Source organism: Osmia bicornis, chromosome 9 (genome assembly GCF_907164935.1).
Source record: "Osmia bicornis bicornis chromosome 9, iOsmBic2.1, whole genome shotgun sequence".
Classification (NCBI taxonomy): Eukaryota; Metazoa; Arthropoda; class Insecta; order Hymenoptera; family Megachilidae; genus Osmia; species Osmia bicornis.
The window spans coordinates 2,196,472-2,216,017 of NC_060224.1; the positions used below are offsets into that span (position 1 = coordinate 2,196,472).

Consider the following 19,546-nt stretch of genomic DNA (forward strand, 5'->3'; position numbering starts at 1 on the left):
TTGTTCGCGTTCCGTTATCGCTTCTATAAGACGCTTCAAAAAGCGAGCTCGTGCAGGGGCTTTTTTTCTTCGAATCCAACAGGAGCTCGAGTGTCGTCAGTCGGCGGCGAGCAAGGCAATTCGATCTGAAGAAAAAGATCTGAAGCTTAGAAGAAAGCCAGCGTGGAGTGTGGCTTGCGGAGTGTGGTTCTCGTTACTCGATACACCGGTCTCCTCGTATCGTTTGCACAATCGCGGGTCACCGATCGTTTATAGATAATGTACTATGAAAAAAACACGGGAAGAATCGTAAGACCGTTGTTACTCGGAAGTTTAACTAACGAAGCTTTCAATTTTCAGCTGAACGAGTCGTCGGGAGGAGGAGTAACAAGTTCGGAGCGTGAATTATGCAAAAAAGATGACGATGAATTTCATAGACAAGAGGCTGGATGAGCTGGTTCGCTTCGTTCAAACTTTTTCACCGTTCTCCACTTGTTCGTGACCTCACCGTCGCCAGCCGGACGAGGACGAAGCAAAAAATCGGCATAATTCAAGTAACAGGCCGCTTTTGACATGGTTCGTTTCGTCGCGTAACACGACCAACCAATTATCGTAAGCTATTAGTGAAAACGACCCACGGCTAAATTCTTGACATACTTCTGATATGAGGCATACTTGTGTTAGGGGTGATGGCGAGGGATGAAGAGGAGCTTCTTAAATCCGCACGGTACTCGAACGAGAGCCGACCGAAATTTCACGGCACGAAATTTTTATTTCACCCCTGCTGAAACGCGTCCCAATTATATTTGGACAGGTAAGGTTTTTAATTAATACCATTATTGTTATAGAAAGGAAGGAAAGGTTTATTTAATTTCAAAGATAAATTACAAAATTGCATACGCGAGAAAAAAAAACAAAACTGGATCGCCTTTTTGCCTCGGCAGCAATAATGAATATCGTAAATCGTGGTGTCTCGTGTAACCCGCTATATCGCGACCAGTTGAATTATAGTTCTCGATGCCTTCTAACCGCAACCGCAACCATTAATGACATACATGACTGATACACCAGATGCATTGTTGCTCCATCCTTGCTTCTTGGATTGTTCGTTCTTGCGTATGCGAAGGGGATAATTTTAGCGCGGTACGTACGAGAATCCAAATTAGAGTCGGTCTGTAAAGGCGTGAAAAACGCGCGGCAACTTTGCTAGCAGTAGTACGCGCCGCGTCATCTCACGTTGGAGATTTCAACAGATACTACACGGTACTATACGATGTGTCTATTTTCTTCTTTTTCTCCTTTTTCAAAATGCCTCGATTACGTGTACGATCTACCGTGCAGTTGTTTATGAAAGGCTGGTGAATAGTAAGCTCTGCGGGTGGCAGCAAGTAAATTACAGTGACTCGCTTCTTTTACCGATCTGTACAGCGCTAACATTTTTATTTTTGTAAATTATTGTTTTCTTTATGCAGAATGAATTTGCTGTAACGTATTAACGGTAATTGCATACCGGTTGCTATGAATGCATTAGAGGAAATACAAATTAATTATTTATTTAAACAACTCGATAACGCTACAGCATAAATGTTCCATGCAAATGCAATTTAAATTCGCTTGCAAATCCCGCTATTATCAAACGTGGTTTTAAACGGGGATGCTTCCGCATAAAAAACCTTTTTTTTCTTTTTAATGTGGTTTAATCAACTCATTTAGCATTTATATTCGAAACTGAACGATTTAAAATTAAAAATTAATTCGATTATATCGAATCTCAGTGGTTGCGTTCAAATTTACCGCGCGAACCGTGAGTCAAGATGGCGGACGCGAAGATTGCACCCGCAGTCGGTATCCGAAGACGAACGTAGGGACTCTACCACGCCCAATCGGAGTCGTCCGCGCGTCTATCCTCGTCTCTGTCGCACCGATTCGGGTGGAGGCGTCGTCCTCGGTGTCCCAACATGTCCCCTCCACCCTAACCTCTTCATCCGTGGCGGTGCATCGCGACTCGAAACGGAGCATGCCAGTCAGTCGGTTTTTATCCAGCGGACGGGACGGTGCGTGGCGGTCTGGTGCAAGTGGCAGCAGCGGGTTCATATGATCGGACAGTACGAACCGTCCCTGGCTGCGTTGTGAAAACGGAAAAAAAAACACCCACGGTTTTAATCGCGATTCCGTCAACACGATCGAGCCGTTTCGTTCGCCTGTGACGTTTCATCGAACGGTTCCAAAGAGTGTGTGATACCGTTCCTCGTGGCCGGGAAGGATCGAAAGCTACCACCGGAGGTGCAGCGGTCGGCCATTGCGCTTTCTTCGTGTCGCCGTTCAGACCGCGCGGTGCTCTGCTATCGGTGTGTGTTACATTCTACCGGGTGTACAGAAACCATACGTGTGCCTCCCTTCTCTAACCCGGTGTTGCCCTACCCCTGTTGAAAAGCATCGTAAGATCGTTTACGCCCGTCTCGTGTTTCAAGAAACGACGTATCGCACCGACTCGTGCCTCCGTGACGTGCGAGACACCACACGCTCCGTCGGTAACGGCGTCTCTCTCTTCGAATTGGTTCGTCTTCAACTTTCTTCCTTTCTATCTTTTCAAAATGCATGCGTATCATTCTAAATTATGTATCTCGTATTCTAGCGTACGATTAGATAACATTTTTTTCATAGACGCGTGTCTTTTCCGACATCTCAGGACTGTTCGTTCGCGTGTTGTCTCGCGTGACAAATTTCGAGACACCGGCGCGGCGTCTCGTGATCGCACGGTAGCCGACTCACGTTTCGATCACGAGAATATTTTAGGCGGGATTCTTTTCGAGCACCCCTCGGTGAGTTTCTTTTATCCCTGTTTCAAATGCACCTACGAGCAGGTGCCGGAAATCTTTTCTCACCATCGGAGGTGCATTTAATTCATCTTCTGTATTTATTTCTCGTTATTCCCGGTTTCCATAAAACAACTAGGGACAAACAGAAGCGCGAGCAACACAGCCGGTGTCAAATTAAGCTGTTCGGTCGAAATACACCCGACGTAAGTGTTTTCAGTCTGCGACGGACAAAGGGTTCACTCTGTTCCCTAACGTTTGATTTCTCAATTTGATGCACACGCACAACAGGCATTTTGTGCTCGGTGTACACGCGCTGTCAGTCACAAATGCGTCTCGATTCGCGGGCTAAGGATCGCTCGTTCGTTCTCCCTTTCAATGAACTCGCCCGCGGTGCCATCGGCGTTCATTGTCTCTCATTCAATCGTCCCTTTTTCGTTGCCGTGCTTTCCGCATCCTTTCGTTACATCTAACCGCGTGCTTCTACCGGCATCTCTTCCCTCCCTAACCTATCGTTACCATCAAAATTCAGCTTTGTTTCGTGGGAAAAAGAAAAATAACTAGACTCCACGTAGACCCGTCGAGCGAGGTTTCCCTCCGACGCGCGACGTTCAGGTATATCGCCCGATATACATTTCGATTTTCATATATCGATTGTGAGACGTCGATGGTGTTGCATTGTTCGATGTTTACTTCTTACAAATTCTTTGACTTGCGTCAGACGGCAAATATAGGTAAACAATTTGCATCTCGACAATGGTAATTCGTTTGAAATTTTTCCATCAGATCACCGCTGGACGGGTTCCAATGTAGACATAATAAAAATCAAGGATCTATCGTTATAATGAATCAATAACAACCCACGATGGCGTTGTAAATTCTCAATTTCCTTATTGACAATGTTATTTCTCAATATCTGAATGCTGATATTTAAAAAATTCAAAATTGCTTTGAATAATCAGCAGAATATGAAGGGTTAGCTCCTCGTATTACTGGAAATTGCGTTACATGTTTTGTGTCATCAGGGCTTTTATCATTGTTTCTTGTCGCGCGTTGATCGCTGTTTCCTGTCCGAGACCTGTTCACGTTGATACGGAAGAATTAATTTTCTCTCTCTTCATCCGTTTTTCCTCTTCTCTCATTGTGTATTTTTTTTATTTTTTACCCACTAACCTAACCTAACCTAATCGCTGGGGGTTAATAAGATAAACGAACGTTTATGCGTTTAGGGTTGATATTCTATTTCTCATGCCGATTTTCTCTCCAAAACCTTCTCTCTCTCCCCTGCTTGGACGTCGTTGTTTCCGTTTGTCTCTGTCAGTTGCGTTACCGATATACCGTTGGTTACGTATGAAACGCATTACCGACTGACACATCGGGAATGCTTTTAACGGTTATCAATGTCCCTCTCCCCGTGTATGTACTCGGGACGAACTACCACGATTGATCGATTATTGGCAGTTTCTATTTCCGCGTATAATCCTACCAGTCGACGGAAAATAAATATCATCTCGTAGTTTCTGGTGTCTCCGGCCATTTATAAACCGTCCCCCAACGCGCCTTTTATTTCCGCAAACAACGGATACCGCGTCGGTCGTACGCACCGCAAATATTGGATTAAATTTTTGTATTAGCGCGCGATATCGCGGTGACGATCGGTTACAATCTCGATTTCATACAAGCTGCACCCCGTTCTGCTAATTTCGTGGCGGAACACTTTTTATCTGGCTGAAAGATACAGAATACGAGGAAAACCAGCGACTATCATTATTTCCTTCGCGGTGGCGCGTTATTCATTTTTTTATTTTTTATTTTCTGTCGTTATCGTCGCCACTCGCCGCTTCCTAATCCGGTTTCGCAAAACCGGAATCGCGTCATCGAGAAAAAGCGTTTAAAACCTTTAACGATTCCTCCCGTTCTCCGACTCCTTTTTCCTCCAGCCGTTACTTAATTTAAAACTCATGTCAAATTATCTCGTTCGTTTGGCCGGTGTATTTTAATAGGATTTACCAGTCTGATACGGGAACTTGTAAAATCCACTCTGACGAGAATCTATCTGGTTCGAATTTAATTCCATCGACACAGTCCGTCCAATGACTGTAACTCGGATTGAACGAAAGGGTTGGAAGGACGTATAGATTGAAAATGGCTGAGTGATACGTTAACTAGACTCAAGTGGAGAACGTAGAATCTACAGGGTGGAATAAATGTACCTGCTCTATAATTTTATAATCTTCTAGAAAAAATAGTAATCGTACAAATCGTAATAATTATATTTAACTTTATTCCATTTTTGAAAGTTTTATATGGATTTTAATTTTAATTTTTTTTTCTAATTTAGATTGCTTCCGGTTGCTTTAGAGACATTCCACCGCGTCCAATTAACAAAGACAGTCCATAGAGACAGCCGGTCGATCGTCGATAGGAATCGGTTCTTAGAAAAATAAAAAGAAAAGTTATTAGATTACCCGCGTCTGAGATACTACGCCGACGGTGCGGTTAGTCGCGTCGTTATCTTTATCCGCGTAACGCACCTGCTGCGCGTACTGTTCACGCACATGTGCGCCTGGTAATTTCGCATGCAGAACGCGCTTAGATAAGTGCGTGTCGTCGTCGTCTTTTCTGCGAGTCAGATAACCGACAGGAAGCGCGACTAGCATAGTGATTTCTTTTTTTTTTTATTTAAATTCATTCACGGCGTAGGAAGATCGGCGCAAACGATCGAGATATATCCTCCCTATTAAAGAAACACTGACGTAAAGAACATTTTCCATCGTTTAGGGAGAAGAATATTCGACAGTTTGCTGGACGATTCTGTTGATTAAGTTATCCAAGAGTTTGACGAATATTCTCTCCTTGAGTTCCTATGATTAACACCTGTGCTGTGGATTGAAACCTGGATAATAATATTAATTTGCACCCTGTATATTAATATTCATTTTTAATAATTATATATGCAAATCCCTGCCATACGTATATCGCCAACTGACGCCAAATCCACAGGCTACAATTGTATCATAGAGTTAGGAATTTTTCCAAAACTGTACCGTCTAACGAGGGACGATTGTACCGTTAGCAATAACTGCTAGGCATGACGTATTGTTAGCTACGCCAGTGCAGACGCCCGCAACTCCTTTCACACTAATATAACACGGCCAATCTGAAATCTCATTCCAGAACGTACATCAGGGATCGGTGCGAAGGAGAATACATTAAACGCTTCGCGGAACAGCGACCGGGTACGAACGAAAGGAGACTGGAAATTTGTAGATAGAAAGGTCTGAAACGAAACCGCGCGAACATCAGCTTCCTTCCTTCGACGACCGCCTGATACAAAGATATATCGAATAAGATTCGATATCGAGAAGGAAGAAACGAATCCGTGGGTGTAGAAAGCACTTAAAGAACATCCATCCGAGAACACAATTGAAAGGATCTCCCGCGGCGTTGTTTAAAGTTGAGAAGTGAAAGGCCTGTACCAAGGTGCACCGGAGGTGTCGTGAATCCGCGGCGAACACGTGACATTTTTACAATGCCACGTTAAAAAGGCCTGGGATCCGTTGCGACGATCGTTAGCCCCATCTCCGTTTGGTATTTAAAGGGAGACACGGATTCGAAGGGAGAAGCGATTGCGCATCAGAAGAGGTGCGATTCGTTTTCTCTTCTCAAATGTAAACGGTGTTGCGGCCCGATCAGAGGGAAATCACGGGATTCTGAATGCTTCGTTCCGCGCGACTTACCGATTGCCGCATCCCCATGAAGCTTCATCTTCATCTTCCAATCTGTTTCGTTAGCACTGATAAGAAAGAATTGCGTGGATGCACGACAGTGTAAACATCGTTGAGAAAAATAGGCAGATTTTACGTTTATTGGGGAACATCCACGGCATATCGCAAAGCAAAATACCCCTCGGTAATTATTATATAGAATAGGGTTCATTTTATTCATTTAAATGGTCTTGATATATGTATGAATGGAATTATTACTTCTTTTACTTCAAATTAATAACACTCTTTGCGAGCTTAACACATTCGCATCGGGCTGTTTTTCACAAAGAGTTTATCAGGAAAGCGCAGACAATATTTATTTTTTTAAAACGAGAATGTGTTAAAAAAGCTCTGTTCCAAAAGGGTTAAAAGAAAGCAATAGTGACCATTTCTCTAAAACCACAAGTCATTCTGATTAAAAATGATGTATTATATCAAGGACATTGAAATTGATAAAGCGAATCTTATTTTATATAAATATGTCCACCCTTCCTAGTTACAAGAAGATCGTAATTGGCGGGAAAGGACGGTTTTCGACCAGCAGAGGAAAGGTCAACGAACTCGAGTCTGCTCGATAAGTGTGAACGCAAAACGAAACGAAAGAAAAACGGACGTTCTTGAACCTGGAACTCGAGTCGGCTCGACCAGCGACTTGTCAACGTCCTTCCCGTTGTCCTTGGACTGATCGGCCCTGGGGTGGTGTGGTTCGGGCCGCAGATGGGAGCAGGTCTGCCCGAGCCCGACTGGGTGATCAACCCCGGAAAACGACAGCAACCGTCCGGACTTCCGCTTGTGCCGTACGCTCTTTCTCTTCTTGCTCGTCGCCCCCCAGGCTTCTCGCTCTCGATTCGGCCGCGTAAACTCGATCAAGCTGGAATTGATGGAGTTGGAGAATATCGTGGCGAACACTGTATACCTCAAAGCGAGAGAAGGTCAGTGTAATTTACTTCAAATTATTAACTCTTTTCTTTTTCAATGTACGCTTCTGTTTCTTTGCACCAACTCTTAATTTGTGTTTTTATTGGAATTGCTTTAATTTACACCTCTTTTAGATGATTAAAGATGGAACCCAAGGCGTTTTACCAATTAAAATTTATTTTAATTCTACAAATTCTGCAGTTGTAGAAATGACTGTATCCTTTTCACAGTATTCCTTATGTTCTCTTTTCTTTGTCATCGTTTTCTCTAACTCGTGATTCTCGTGATTGGACTGAGAACCCCTGGTGTGACCGTACAGAAAGGATCTCATTAAGCATCTGTTGCACAAATACAAAATCTAGGTTCCGTATCATCAACAGCGACGTTAAGTTTCCGGTTCTTGCTCCGTACCTTCTGGTATCACGGTGTCTTATGTAATTGTTATGCTACGATACAATACCGTTCTCTCAATCTGCGCAGCACATTAGTCATGCTATTCAGAGTTAATACAGAAAATATTGTATTAGAGAAATATTTTTGAAAATTCGAGAAGATTCTGCAACGCGTGCTTTAGCCACGCTTGCTGAACGCGAGCATAAATTTGTGGAAATTTATGTAGAAACGGTACACGGCGGTAATTAGACGAATGATATTTCATTCTGACACGTGAATTCTATGGAAACGTGCCGTTAGTTTTCGGTCAGTAAGTTTTGTTTTCGTAATAGGAGAGAATCTGGATTAATTACAGCGGATTAATCCTTTAGCTGTCCAGTCTGTGACTGTCACGAGTTGATATTCAACGATATTTCTCTAATTAACAATCTCACTTTGTATCATTTTTAAACACTCTATAATGTTTAGATATAGCTCTTTCTATTTTGTAAAAATCCGGTCGAAAAATGCCACGCGGCGCGATCGCGCTTCTTTTTTATGTCAGAATGCGTTATGCAGCGCGGTAACTCTGTTAATTAATTTTACAGTTTTGTTAATTATCCAATTTCTAAGATAGTCAGTTTGCAAAAATATAGGTGTTCAAATTGCCATTAGCGTTAAACGTACTTGTAAACCGATAATTGGCATAGAGCAATCGATTAATAAATAGACTGAAAAGAATAAATAGAGAAAAATCTTAATAATACATAACGATTTGAACTCATGAACTTATTTGCTGGTTTCAAAATTATGTTCCTATTAGAAGGTCGGGTCCAGGCTGAAACAGTTTACATGCAAATGGCTTAATGAGAACGCGTCCCGGGAACAAAACTCTAATTAAACTGCATACTTTACGTTATTACATTCTTGCTGTTTGTATCGCGTGCAATAAAGCGCAGCTTGCATTGACACGAGCGGGGGAGGTAGGAAAGAGCGGCCTTGCAAGTAATTGGAGATTTTATTCTGACCCGAGGCGGCGTCCCCGTAGCCGTCGTCGATAAGGAAGCTAAGCTTTCCTTTATCGTAAGCCACACGGAATACTAATTAAACAAACTTCTAACGCGGTCGCCAACTGATTACGAAACTTCTCTGCAACCCTTGCGTAAGGGCTTTCGGTCGATTTGCAGTAAACTCGCGTTCCTGATGGAAGCTGTTTGATGGTATCGCGACTAATTTATCTTTTTGCAACTTGTTAACATTTTCTATTAAGTAATTTTCTTAATTTTTTATTTATGTAATACAAGTACCGTGCTACTTGACGTGCGACGTTAATTAAGCGTAATTTTAATTTGTAAGGTAGATTTTGAAATTTTGCAATTTCTCTGTTATTTTATTGTATTAAATTTGTGGTACCGGCCACCGATGACCCCACCACGATAGTCAACGCGTTAATTAGCATATTGTCGGTGGCGAGGCGAAAGCCTGTTGCGTGGCTCGGTCAGAAGTAGGTAAATGGGCTCGCGTGATGCGGCAACCGACGTCAATGGGCCTGTAATCGCATCGCGCCTCGGTGAACTTTATAAATATACTAGAAGAGCGGACCTCCGTGTTAACGCAACGTCTGTAAATTATGTAAGAAGCTTGGAAAACCGTGTACGGGGTTAATTGCACCAGGGAGGGTGTCGTTCTCCGTCGCGATCTCAGGAGTACTCTGTTTCTGACCGGGTCGACCGGAACAAAAAGAATAGATGAAAATGTTTCTCTTTTCTAAAGGCGATCAGGATCATTTATCAAACTCCTCGCTTTCTAGCCATAGAAATTAACTCTGTTTCATTAATTTGCAATTGTATTCGCCCCGGAGGTGATGCTGTAACGCGCACGTTTGTAAAGGATGAATGAACCTCGTGGCAGGCCGACCTTGCGCGGTTTATTTTCTGAAATACTTTCGCCATGGCCTCTACGTAGGACCGGTTAAGTTCCTGTTGCTTCCCGTAGAAGGTTGACAGGCTGTCGACGTTGAAATTTCACTTGGCTATACGTGCTATGGGTGAAACTATGGCTCGACCAATGTGGAAAGAGGTTTCTGATGATTTCATTTGCATTAAGAATCTATGGTGTGTCTTACGGTTACCTTGAAACCTGTTCTTTCTTCCTTCCTTTTATTACTACACCATAATATAACACTTTGTAATATTTTACAAATTCTTTGAAAATAAATAACTTTGTTTCAGGCGGTGGTGACAGCAACAAGGGAAAGAGTAAGAAATGGCGGAAGATACTCCAATTTCCACATATCTCCCAATGCATTGGCCTAAAAGATAAGCTAGGTGAGCCTTGGAATCTTGTTATTTTCATTCCAACTTCGCTCGTCTGGCTGACAGACGATTCGGTGAACCTTTAATCCTCCTATTCTAATCCGTCTGCGATAACGACCACGATATCGTCGACAGGGATTATACGCGAAGCTTTCATTACTTCCAATTTCGTTTCAACACCTTCAACGTATTTCGTTATCAAGGATTTAACATTAATAATTCAAAGCTTCGTTTCACCTTGCCGTTCTTCTCGGCTCGACTTCTCTGAATGACAATAAATTAATTAAAATGATGATAAAAATATTGGAAAACTCTCTCATTGAATACTTCTATGAATAGAATTGTAGTAAGACTTTTACTACACAAATAATCTTAGACATTGAAGTATCGATATTCCATTGTCTACGAAAGGGTTGAAGAGAAAAGGGTTAATCGAGGATGTGGTATCGAGTTGTGTCAGCAAACTCGATCGGACCACTCGAAAGGAGAAACTGTCGTTTTCTTGCCGCCCTCGGCGACGAAGTAACCATCGACGCGGCATCACGGCTTAATTAACCGAGACAACAGAGTCCAATAGCTCCTTATCTGGTCGAACAAGCCGAGGGGTCCAACCTCCTACTCTTCTCGTTATTCGCCTTCGTTCAACTCGAGATTCAATAATCCAAGAGAAGCGGGGTCGTATGGCAGAGGGTCACGTGTTGATTAACCACGAGGATTCACCAGGGAGAGAGATTTCGCTTAGAAAGAAACGTGTTATCAGTGTCCCAATTTTGTAAATCAGAAGAGCCAGCTGATACAATGGAAAATTCATTTAATACTCGCCGTGACCCTGTTTAGTCGAAGAGATAAAAGCATTAAACTCGTTTAACATTAAGATATTTCGATATTTTTTTAATCATCAAGTGCAACGCGATTAATCAATCACTTGTCCTCTTTGCGTTCGATTTGTCCAGATATCAGGTACAGCTATGTGGTGGATCAACAGCCAATCGGTCGACTATTGTTCAGGCAGTTTTGCCAGGACAAGAAACCGGCCTACCATCGGTACAATCTCTTCTTGGACGCGATCGAGAAGTACGAGATCGAGATGGACGAGAATCGGACCGAATTGGCGAAGGATCTGTTCGAGCAGTACCTGAAGAGAGAAGGTTCGGAGGTGGTGGACATCCTGAACGATTCTTTGATCGCTCAGTGCGAGGAGAGACTTGGCACAGGTGGGAAGGAGCTGTTCGTCGAGATCGCACAGACCGTGAAGAACTTCCTTGCTGGGGAGCCATTTTCAGCTTTCCAAACTAGCTTCTATTTCTATAGGTAATCTTGGCTGTGTCTTCGTGGGTTGATGAGAGCAGAGTAGGCTTTCTTTGGTTAAGAGTAGGCGTAGAGTTTGCCTTCAGTTTTGGAAGAATTAAGGGAGAACTTAGGGAGAGCCTAAATTAAATCTAATTCCTTGTTAACCAAGGAAAGCCTAATTCACCGAATACCAAAATCTTCTCGTTTTCTAGACCAGTTGTTCATTATCTTCCCCAGGTACCTGCAGTGGAAATGGCTGGAGGCCCAACCGGTCACGTACAAGACCTTTCGCATGTACAGGGTGCTCGGCAAGGGTGGTTTCGGGGAGGTTTGCGCTTGCCAGGTGCGAGCGACGGGTAAAATGTACGCGTGTAAGAAGTTAGAAAAGAAGAGGATCAAGAAACGGAAAGGGGAGGCGATGGTGTTGATCGAGAAGAACATCCTGCAGAAGATCAACTCGAAGTTCGTTGTCTCGTTAGCGTACGCTTATGAAACTAAAGATGCGTTATGTTTGGTATTGACCATCATGAACGGTGGTGACTTAAAGTTTCACATCTACAACATGGGCGGAGAACCTGGCTTCGACATCAATCGTGCCAGGTTCTATGCCGCCGAAGTGGTCTGCGGTCTGGAGCACCTGCATCTTCAAGGGATCGTATACAGGGACTGTAAGCCGGAGAACATTCTTCTGGACGATCACGGCCACGTGAGGATCTCCGACCTCGGCCTGGCCGTTGAGATCACTGAGGGAGACATGGTGAGAGGAAGAGTGGGCACGGTAGGCTACATGGCACCGGAAGTGATCGACAATGAGAAGTACACATTTTCGCCAGATTGGTTCAGCTTTGGCTGTCTTTTGTACGAGATGATTGAAGGCCAGGCACCGTTTCGCGCTAGGAAGGAGAAGGTGAAGAGGGAGGAGGTGGATAGGAGGGTGAAGGAAGATCAGGAGAGGTATTCGACCAAGTTCACCGAGGAAGCTAAGAGTCTGTGCCAGCAGTTGCTGAAGAAGAGCCCGAAGAACAGGCTGGGATGCAAGTGCGGCAGACACGGGGCTAAGGAGGTGAAGCTCCATAGCTTTTTTCAATGCTTGAACTGGAAGAGGGTCGAGGCCGGTATGTGGGAACCGCCGTTTGTGCCGGATGTGAGTAGGTGTCGTTCAAGTCGATTCTATTGTCGTTGTTTTCTGTCGTCTTCGATTCTTTTTTGCGCTTGGAAGCCGATGAGGAGGATGTTAAAAAAATTATGACCATTTTTAGTCTAGTAAATTGCTTCTTCTTTTGATAAAAAAGTTTCATTAGACCAGGCTGCAAAAAAATCACTTCTATATCGAAGTTAACGCACAATAGCTCTCGCGATTCTCGTGTATCGAGGGAAATAAAAATCTGATCGTTGCGCAATTTTCTTTCCAGCCTCACGCGGTTTACGCTAAGGATGTGTTAGACATCGAACAGTTCTCCACGGTGAAAGGTGTCAATTTGGACGCCACGGACGACACATTCTACAGTAAATTCAATACCGGCAGCGTGTCTATTCCATGGCAGAACGAGGTAAGTATTTTCAATTACATATCAGACATGTTGAAGAGGAAAAGATTTACTCTCTTTGACGGTATCGCAATGCATCAGAGGGTGTGTTCAAAGTATTTCACATGCGTCAGAGAGAACACACGAGTGCTTCTTATCGTTCATCCGAATCCATTTTACCTCTCAAAGAGAAATCTGACCGATCGATCGGGGTTCAAATAACTTCTTTAGATTCTATATTCTACAGCAGACTTCTATTTTCTGTTCCAGATGATCGAGACGGAGTGTTTTAAGGAGTTGAACGTGTTAGGCCCAAACAACACACCGACTCCTGATCTGCTGATCAACCATCCTCCACCCAACAACGAGAACAGAGGCTGTTTTCCATTTCGCAGACAGGTACGATCACGTAATAAATATTTCTACTATTTTTATTAATCTTCATAATGATTGCTTATGATAGAAGAAACAGAGTGCGCGTACAAGGCAGATACCGCTCTCAGAATGTCATCTGTTAGAGCTGTCTCAGAGTCAGAACTCGGAGATGCCAGCCAGCTGATCCAAAATGAACGCGAGTAGTGCGAATCTACCAACGTCGTCGTCAGTGCGACGTCGTCGTTGCGGACGACGCCGACGGGCGCTTAGGTGCTGCCCGAAGCTGCTTTAAAAAGACGCCCGATACGGCTCCGCGACTTTGGTGCCGATCACACGCTGCAACCGCACTCGTTGCACTTGTCCATGTTAGAAACGATCGCTGAGATGAAGATAGGACACTCGGCACAAGCACAGATTTCTCAGGTTTCTCCAGAGCACAGAGAGGAGCGACTTACGAATTCAAGAGGATTCTTAAAACCGATGCGTGTTTGTCAACGCTGCGTCGTCATCGTCCCCTTGCAGTAAGACTGATGTTATTAAAAATTCATGAATTCTTAACAATGTTATTCTTACCTGCGAACAAACGATGGACGGTAACTATATGTATAGGTAGTTACATATTGAAACATCTTGAATTACACGTCCGTTTGCGTGCAAACCTCGTGTGCATTTTATAATGCACCGCACGGATGCATTATCATATACAAAAATGAAATTGTAATAATTTTTAGCGAAATGGCGAACATCGAGATACAAAGTTTTGAAATTTCTAGGGTTGTTATCCGTTAACACGTTTGCTGAGGATCCACGTCACGTTCAATATTAATAATACCAATGATATTATTGAAAACGATAGAAGAAAATTACTAGTAATGTTATTTTTTACTTACTTCATTCATCAACGTGTTAATCCTTGCATCCATGCGTCTAAGTACAATTACCGTCGATATACACACGCCTAAACAGCGGCCACACGAGTACCGTTTACATGTTGACACGTGTGCAATGCTTGCGCGTTAAATACCAGTGACGCAATTACGCGCGCTGTGCTAATTAGGGTCGCGCGAAAATGTTTACGCGTCGATGCTGTAAGTTTGTCCGCACGCTTTGAGAGAAACGCGTTCGCCACGTGTATAATAAGTATGTGTACTTAGCGCAGTCGGTGCACACGACTGGCGCGCGTGCATACGCGACGTGATAACGATAACGGTAACCTTATTGAAAAGAAAAGAAAAAGAAAAAACAAAAAAATGCTGTATACGCGTGAAAATCGTCACAGCATCGTAAAACGCTCCCATTGATTCTTCGGAAGCGAGTTCAAAGACATTCAGATTATGCAGTCTTTTCACTGGTTCATTGTATGTATGCTGCTCAAAACGAGTACAAGGTGACTGCTGTCTTGAATGACTATTTATACTATAGTATCTCTCTTTTTTTCTTTTTTTAGAATCTTGCACAGTGGAGTATTTGTATAAAAAAAATTGGCCAACGTTATTTTTGTACTTTATTCACATTTTATTGATACATTTCGGTAAATTATACATGAATTTTGGTAACTTTTAATATTAGATCTAATTTTGAGCAGTACGTAAAACACGGTCTAAGATTGATTCAAAGTGTTCTTTGTTAATCGACAATCTACAATAGGTTCTTCTAATTGTATTTGCTCGAAACAATTGGTAATCTGCCTAATTAATTCAAGGATACTCTGATTACGAAAGGGATAGATGCATTTAGTCTAAGGTGTCTACGTTTTTGATAATACTTTTACTTTTTGACGATGGTTTACAGTCTGCACGGCGGATGCGCTTATGTATACAATTATCTTTCTTTTTAGTAAGGATCATTTTTTAAACGACGAGTTTAACCCGTCCTGAGATACGCACAAAATGGTACGCGATTCTTTTTCATATATATTTTTTTTTTCTATTCTCTACAAGTGATTCAGTGATTCTTTGATCGAACATTTTCCAAAGGCCTTTTCCAAGAGAAATAATGAATCGCATTGTTGATGAAGCGTACACGAATAGTCGCGCACATTCAAAGATATATTTATACAAAGTCAAGAGGAATTGTTCTTTTTGTCGCCGGAGACAAGAATTGATAAAAGAAAGACGATGATGATGCGTAAACGAGAATAGGAGGCTGACAGGTGTAGCCAGATATAATAATACCGTCGAATCGTCGAAATCACGTGGCTTGCATTTTATATTAGCCTTTGATTCTCGCACAGTTTTCTTTGTTTTTTTTTTAAAAAGATTGTATCATACGTCGTTGCCAAGGCGAATCGATTCGTATATCTCGAATGGGCTGACAAATGAAATTAGGATATATTTAACCCTTTGATTGCGGCGCGCTCTAAAAAGGAACCATCAGTATTTTGCGGTGCGATATATCTAAAATTAGAACTTTGCATTTTAAAAATAAGAAAATATTGGAATAGTTATTAATATTTAATTAATTGATTGATTGTATACATTTTGCAGTCAAAGGGTTAGAAGCGAATCATTTAGTAATTCTAAACGATTTCAAATCAATTCTGAAATCTTTCTTTTTTATTTTAATAATAACAATTGTTCGTTTGATAGTCCATTCGCTAATAATATTTATGTATTATTGCGTATTTAAAGCAAACGAAAGGGGTGTGTCTCATTAAGAGGATCCCGTATTAGTAAGGTAACGAAAAAAATGTATTATTAATCCACGAATAACGGTGTCACCCTCTTAATCGATGGTAACACGATCATATCTGTCATTTGTTCCAATTCAACCGATCAACGCTGAAAGGACGTTTATCGGTTGAACGTGGAATTTTAAATCGCTCACGATACAACACCGTGTAACTCGTACAAACTGCGGTAGAATTCTCATTCTTCAACCATTGGCGACGACAAACTCGATGGCTGTTAATATTCTACCAATTTTCGGTGTTTAACCCTTCAGACTTGATAATGATATATTCTACAGTCGTGTGTAATGCAGGCATTTTGTATTATCATTTAAGAATTGTTGTTCTTTTTTCGGAAGACAAAAGATTCTATGCTTAGGCTTCTTCCTGGCTTCTCCATGGGTTTTTTTTAAATTAAAAGGAAGCCTCCATTGCATTAGAGTGTATCTTAAAAGATACAATAATTTGTATTGGTGGTATAAAATGTCGAGTCTGGATGGTTAAATGAATTAACCGAAAAGAGAATCGCACAAATTTTAATCGTTGAAGAAAATTGGTAAATCATATATTATATGCTATTATACATTATACCAAGTCGGATTGCATTAGTGAATTGTGAGTCGTCCCGGTGGTTCGAAGTTAGCAACGTAATTTTGCATTATTCTGTAATAATATGTAGGCTAGTGTTAAACAACTAATTACCAAGGGGAGAAACGAAGGATATCGTGTAAAGAGAACGATGGTAGTCTGGTTTTCGTTGTTCGATGCCATACTTGCAATCACGAAAGGAATCTCTCAGTGCTTTCAACTGTGATTATTTTTGTTCGATGTCCTACCGCTCCGTTTGTTAATTTGTTAACCCTTTCGACCTGGGAAATCAAACACTTTACAAACTTTAATTTTTCAAATTGCTTATTCAATGTTTTTAAATTACTTATACAGTATTTGAAATAACTATAATTATGGCGAATTCGTAGGATAATATTATATATTAAACAGGGTCGATTGGGTTAAAAACTTTTCCACAAACTATCGAGTTGCATAAACAATGCTATTCGATGGATTGTTTCTGACGAGGCGCGTGTCTTTTGCTCAAAAAAGACGAATCAACTCGTTCGTACGATGTTCTCGTATAAAGTACCTCGTATTCTACTGGACGTTTGTCCAGGAATCTTGATTAGTGCTCGTCCAATAGTTTCATAGTGTTCATTTTCAAATTCTTCGTCTCGAAGAAGCGTGTATTCATCCATTTGCCAGTCTTTTCTTTTTCTATTCGAGAATTTTGTATATTCTATCGTTTCGGTACAACGAACGAGACGTTTTCCTTTTTTTAATTGTAGAAAGAGGGGCGCGAATAATATTTAAATCATTCCACTTTTCCGTGCAAATGTTTATACTTTCTCTTTTAAGTGCAATGTCAAACTGTTAAGCTCACACTGGAAGGCGTTTGTGATTATCAAATTGCATTGGAATAATTAATCTATTTTTTGTTTTATGTCTCTGAAAATTGTATTGATCTAATACTGATAACAAGAATGATCCACGTTGCAATATAAACTTTAATTTATATCAAAGTTCAAGGATCACAATCTCTATACATATATTCATGGTTATTCCAATGCAATTGCTTAATGTACTGGTATGAATGAAAACCCTTGCCGTTAGGAAGAGGACAAGTGTTTTCATTATCTCCCTAAGTTCGTGAGCACGTGAAAGTTCTCCTTTGTACATACATATACATATATATATATATATACTATAGCAACGATATTATACAATAGCTAGTAATACAGGAAGCGAATCAGTTTAGGTGTTAGATGCGTGTTTGTATAGGTGCAAAAAAAAAGAGGAATTAAGCGGTAGAGACCTAATCGTTAACTCGTGAAACGATGGGAATACCGATGTGAGATTATCACTGTATTTATAGATAGCTGTATACTTTCTTCCATAATTCTTTTTAACCCGCCGTCACTTTGTATGAAAGACTATGGTAAAAAAAAAAAACACAGATTTGTAGGTATAGAGGGAGGGTGGAAATAGTATTTGAAATAAATTGTAGAAATTTGGTAATCAAAAGTTAATCATAGTTCACATTTTTATATAAAAAGTTTATAATTTTCAATTTTGAGCCCCCTTTGGTTTTAAAATTGTAAGAAATTTATCATCTATGAAAGTGCTATATTTCATTTTTATTACAAATACTATTTGCACTCAGGTGTGCGTGTGTCCTTCATTGGATCGAGGCCAGTTGAAGTAACTTTTAGCATAGGTCGTCAATTTAGTTTCACCGTTTCTTAAGTCTGGGCTCCAGCGACGACTTTCTCGGTTTCCTTTGCGAATTTCAAAGCCTAATTCTTGTAACCAACGATACATAGCTCAAAATATATCCGTTTTTTAACCATTGAGTCATCATGAGAATAGGTATGATGATCTCTGATGAGGCGCTAATGAACGAATCTTGATGATAATCTCAATTTATACTTAATCGAGTGTTTATAGACAAAGGTACTAAAAAAAATTGTTTCTTAAGAATAATCTGTGTAGTATCTAATAATTAATTTATTTAATAATTGTATTAAACATAGGACAAATTTTTTGTAATTTATCGAATCAACGAATTCAAGAGGGTGATTTAATACGCACGCTCTTATATAACGAAATTTAATTTTAATATTAGAAAAAGAAACGCTCAAAATGACATCGCTAATTAATTTTCATATTATAATGATAATAATCAAAGCGTCGAACCGAGATCGCGCTGGAATATCCGTTCCAAACTTCTTTCTTTCTTTTTAATGTTTTCTTCTTTTCATTTCGTAATTCTTTGTTAAAACTTGATGAGATAAACGGAATGAGAAGAAAAAGGAAATTTTTGTTCCTGCTACGCCGACGAAGCCAAATGAAATTTTATTTCTTTTGTAATCTCTGTGTATGTTGTACAACTACTGTGAACAGAGTTATAAATATTATAAATATATTATATATCATGTATAATATATTTATATATATATACACATATTGTGTATAAGTTATAAATATTTGACTGTCATATATTTATAACTTATATGTTTATACATACAAAATATAGACGCGTATGTAACCAAGACTTTAAATTATTTATTAATAATTCGTGCGGCCCTTATAAAGAAAAACATTGAAAGCCTTCCATCGAAATATTAAGTGATTTTTTATTATAACCCGGAAGAAACCTTTTTCTTTTCAGATTTCCCCGAATCCCTGCATCCTTTATATCCCTCCATCTCTTACGCGAGCGTTGAAAACTTTACCGACAGACCCTAGAAAAATCCCTAGAAACGAATTTTCAAATTACGTCGTCATTTCTAAACAGAATATAAACAAATTTGAGGGACGTGTTCAGGAGGTCCTAAAGAATGGTAGTTTGGTCCTTATATTATCCAAATCGTCAAAAAGTTATAAAATATTGAAATTTATGTCTGTCAACCATCAAGAAAATGGCGGATCGGATTCACCTGCATCAATTTATTCGTAATATAAACAT

General features: G+C 40.7%; 1 protein-coding gene across 5 annotated transcripts; it reads left to right on the top strand.

The window, feature by feature from the left end:
* The first annotated feature begins 683 nt into the window (after positions 1-683).
* LOC114876758 (G protein-coupled receptor kinase 5) lies at positions 684-19,200 on the top strand. Of its 5 annotated transcripts, none has more exons than XM_046287265.1 (9): positions 684-793; positions 5,973-6,707; positions 7,059-7,494; positions 10,084-10,179; positions 11,121-11,478; positions 11,695-12,601; positions 12,870-13,007; positions 13,254-13,382; positions 13,447-19,200. In XM_046287265.1, the coding sequence occupies exons 3-9, from the start codon at positions 7,443-7,445 to the stop codon at positions 13,540-13,542; spliced, it is 1,776 nt and encodes a 591-aa protein (XP_046143221.1). In that variant the 5' UTR covers positions 684-793; positions 5,973-6,707; positions 7,059-7,442; the 3' UTR covers positions 13,543-19,200. The 5 variants fall into 5 exon arrangements, with proteins under 5 accessions (XP_046143221.1, XP_046143223.1, XP_046143219.1 ...); XM_046287263.1 differs by lacking the exon at positions 684-793 and adding an exon at positions 931-2,536; XM_046287264.1 differs by lacking the exon at positions 684-793 and adding an exon at positions 931-2,327.
* The last annotated feature ends 346 nt before the right edge of the window (positions 19,201-19,546 follow it).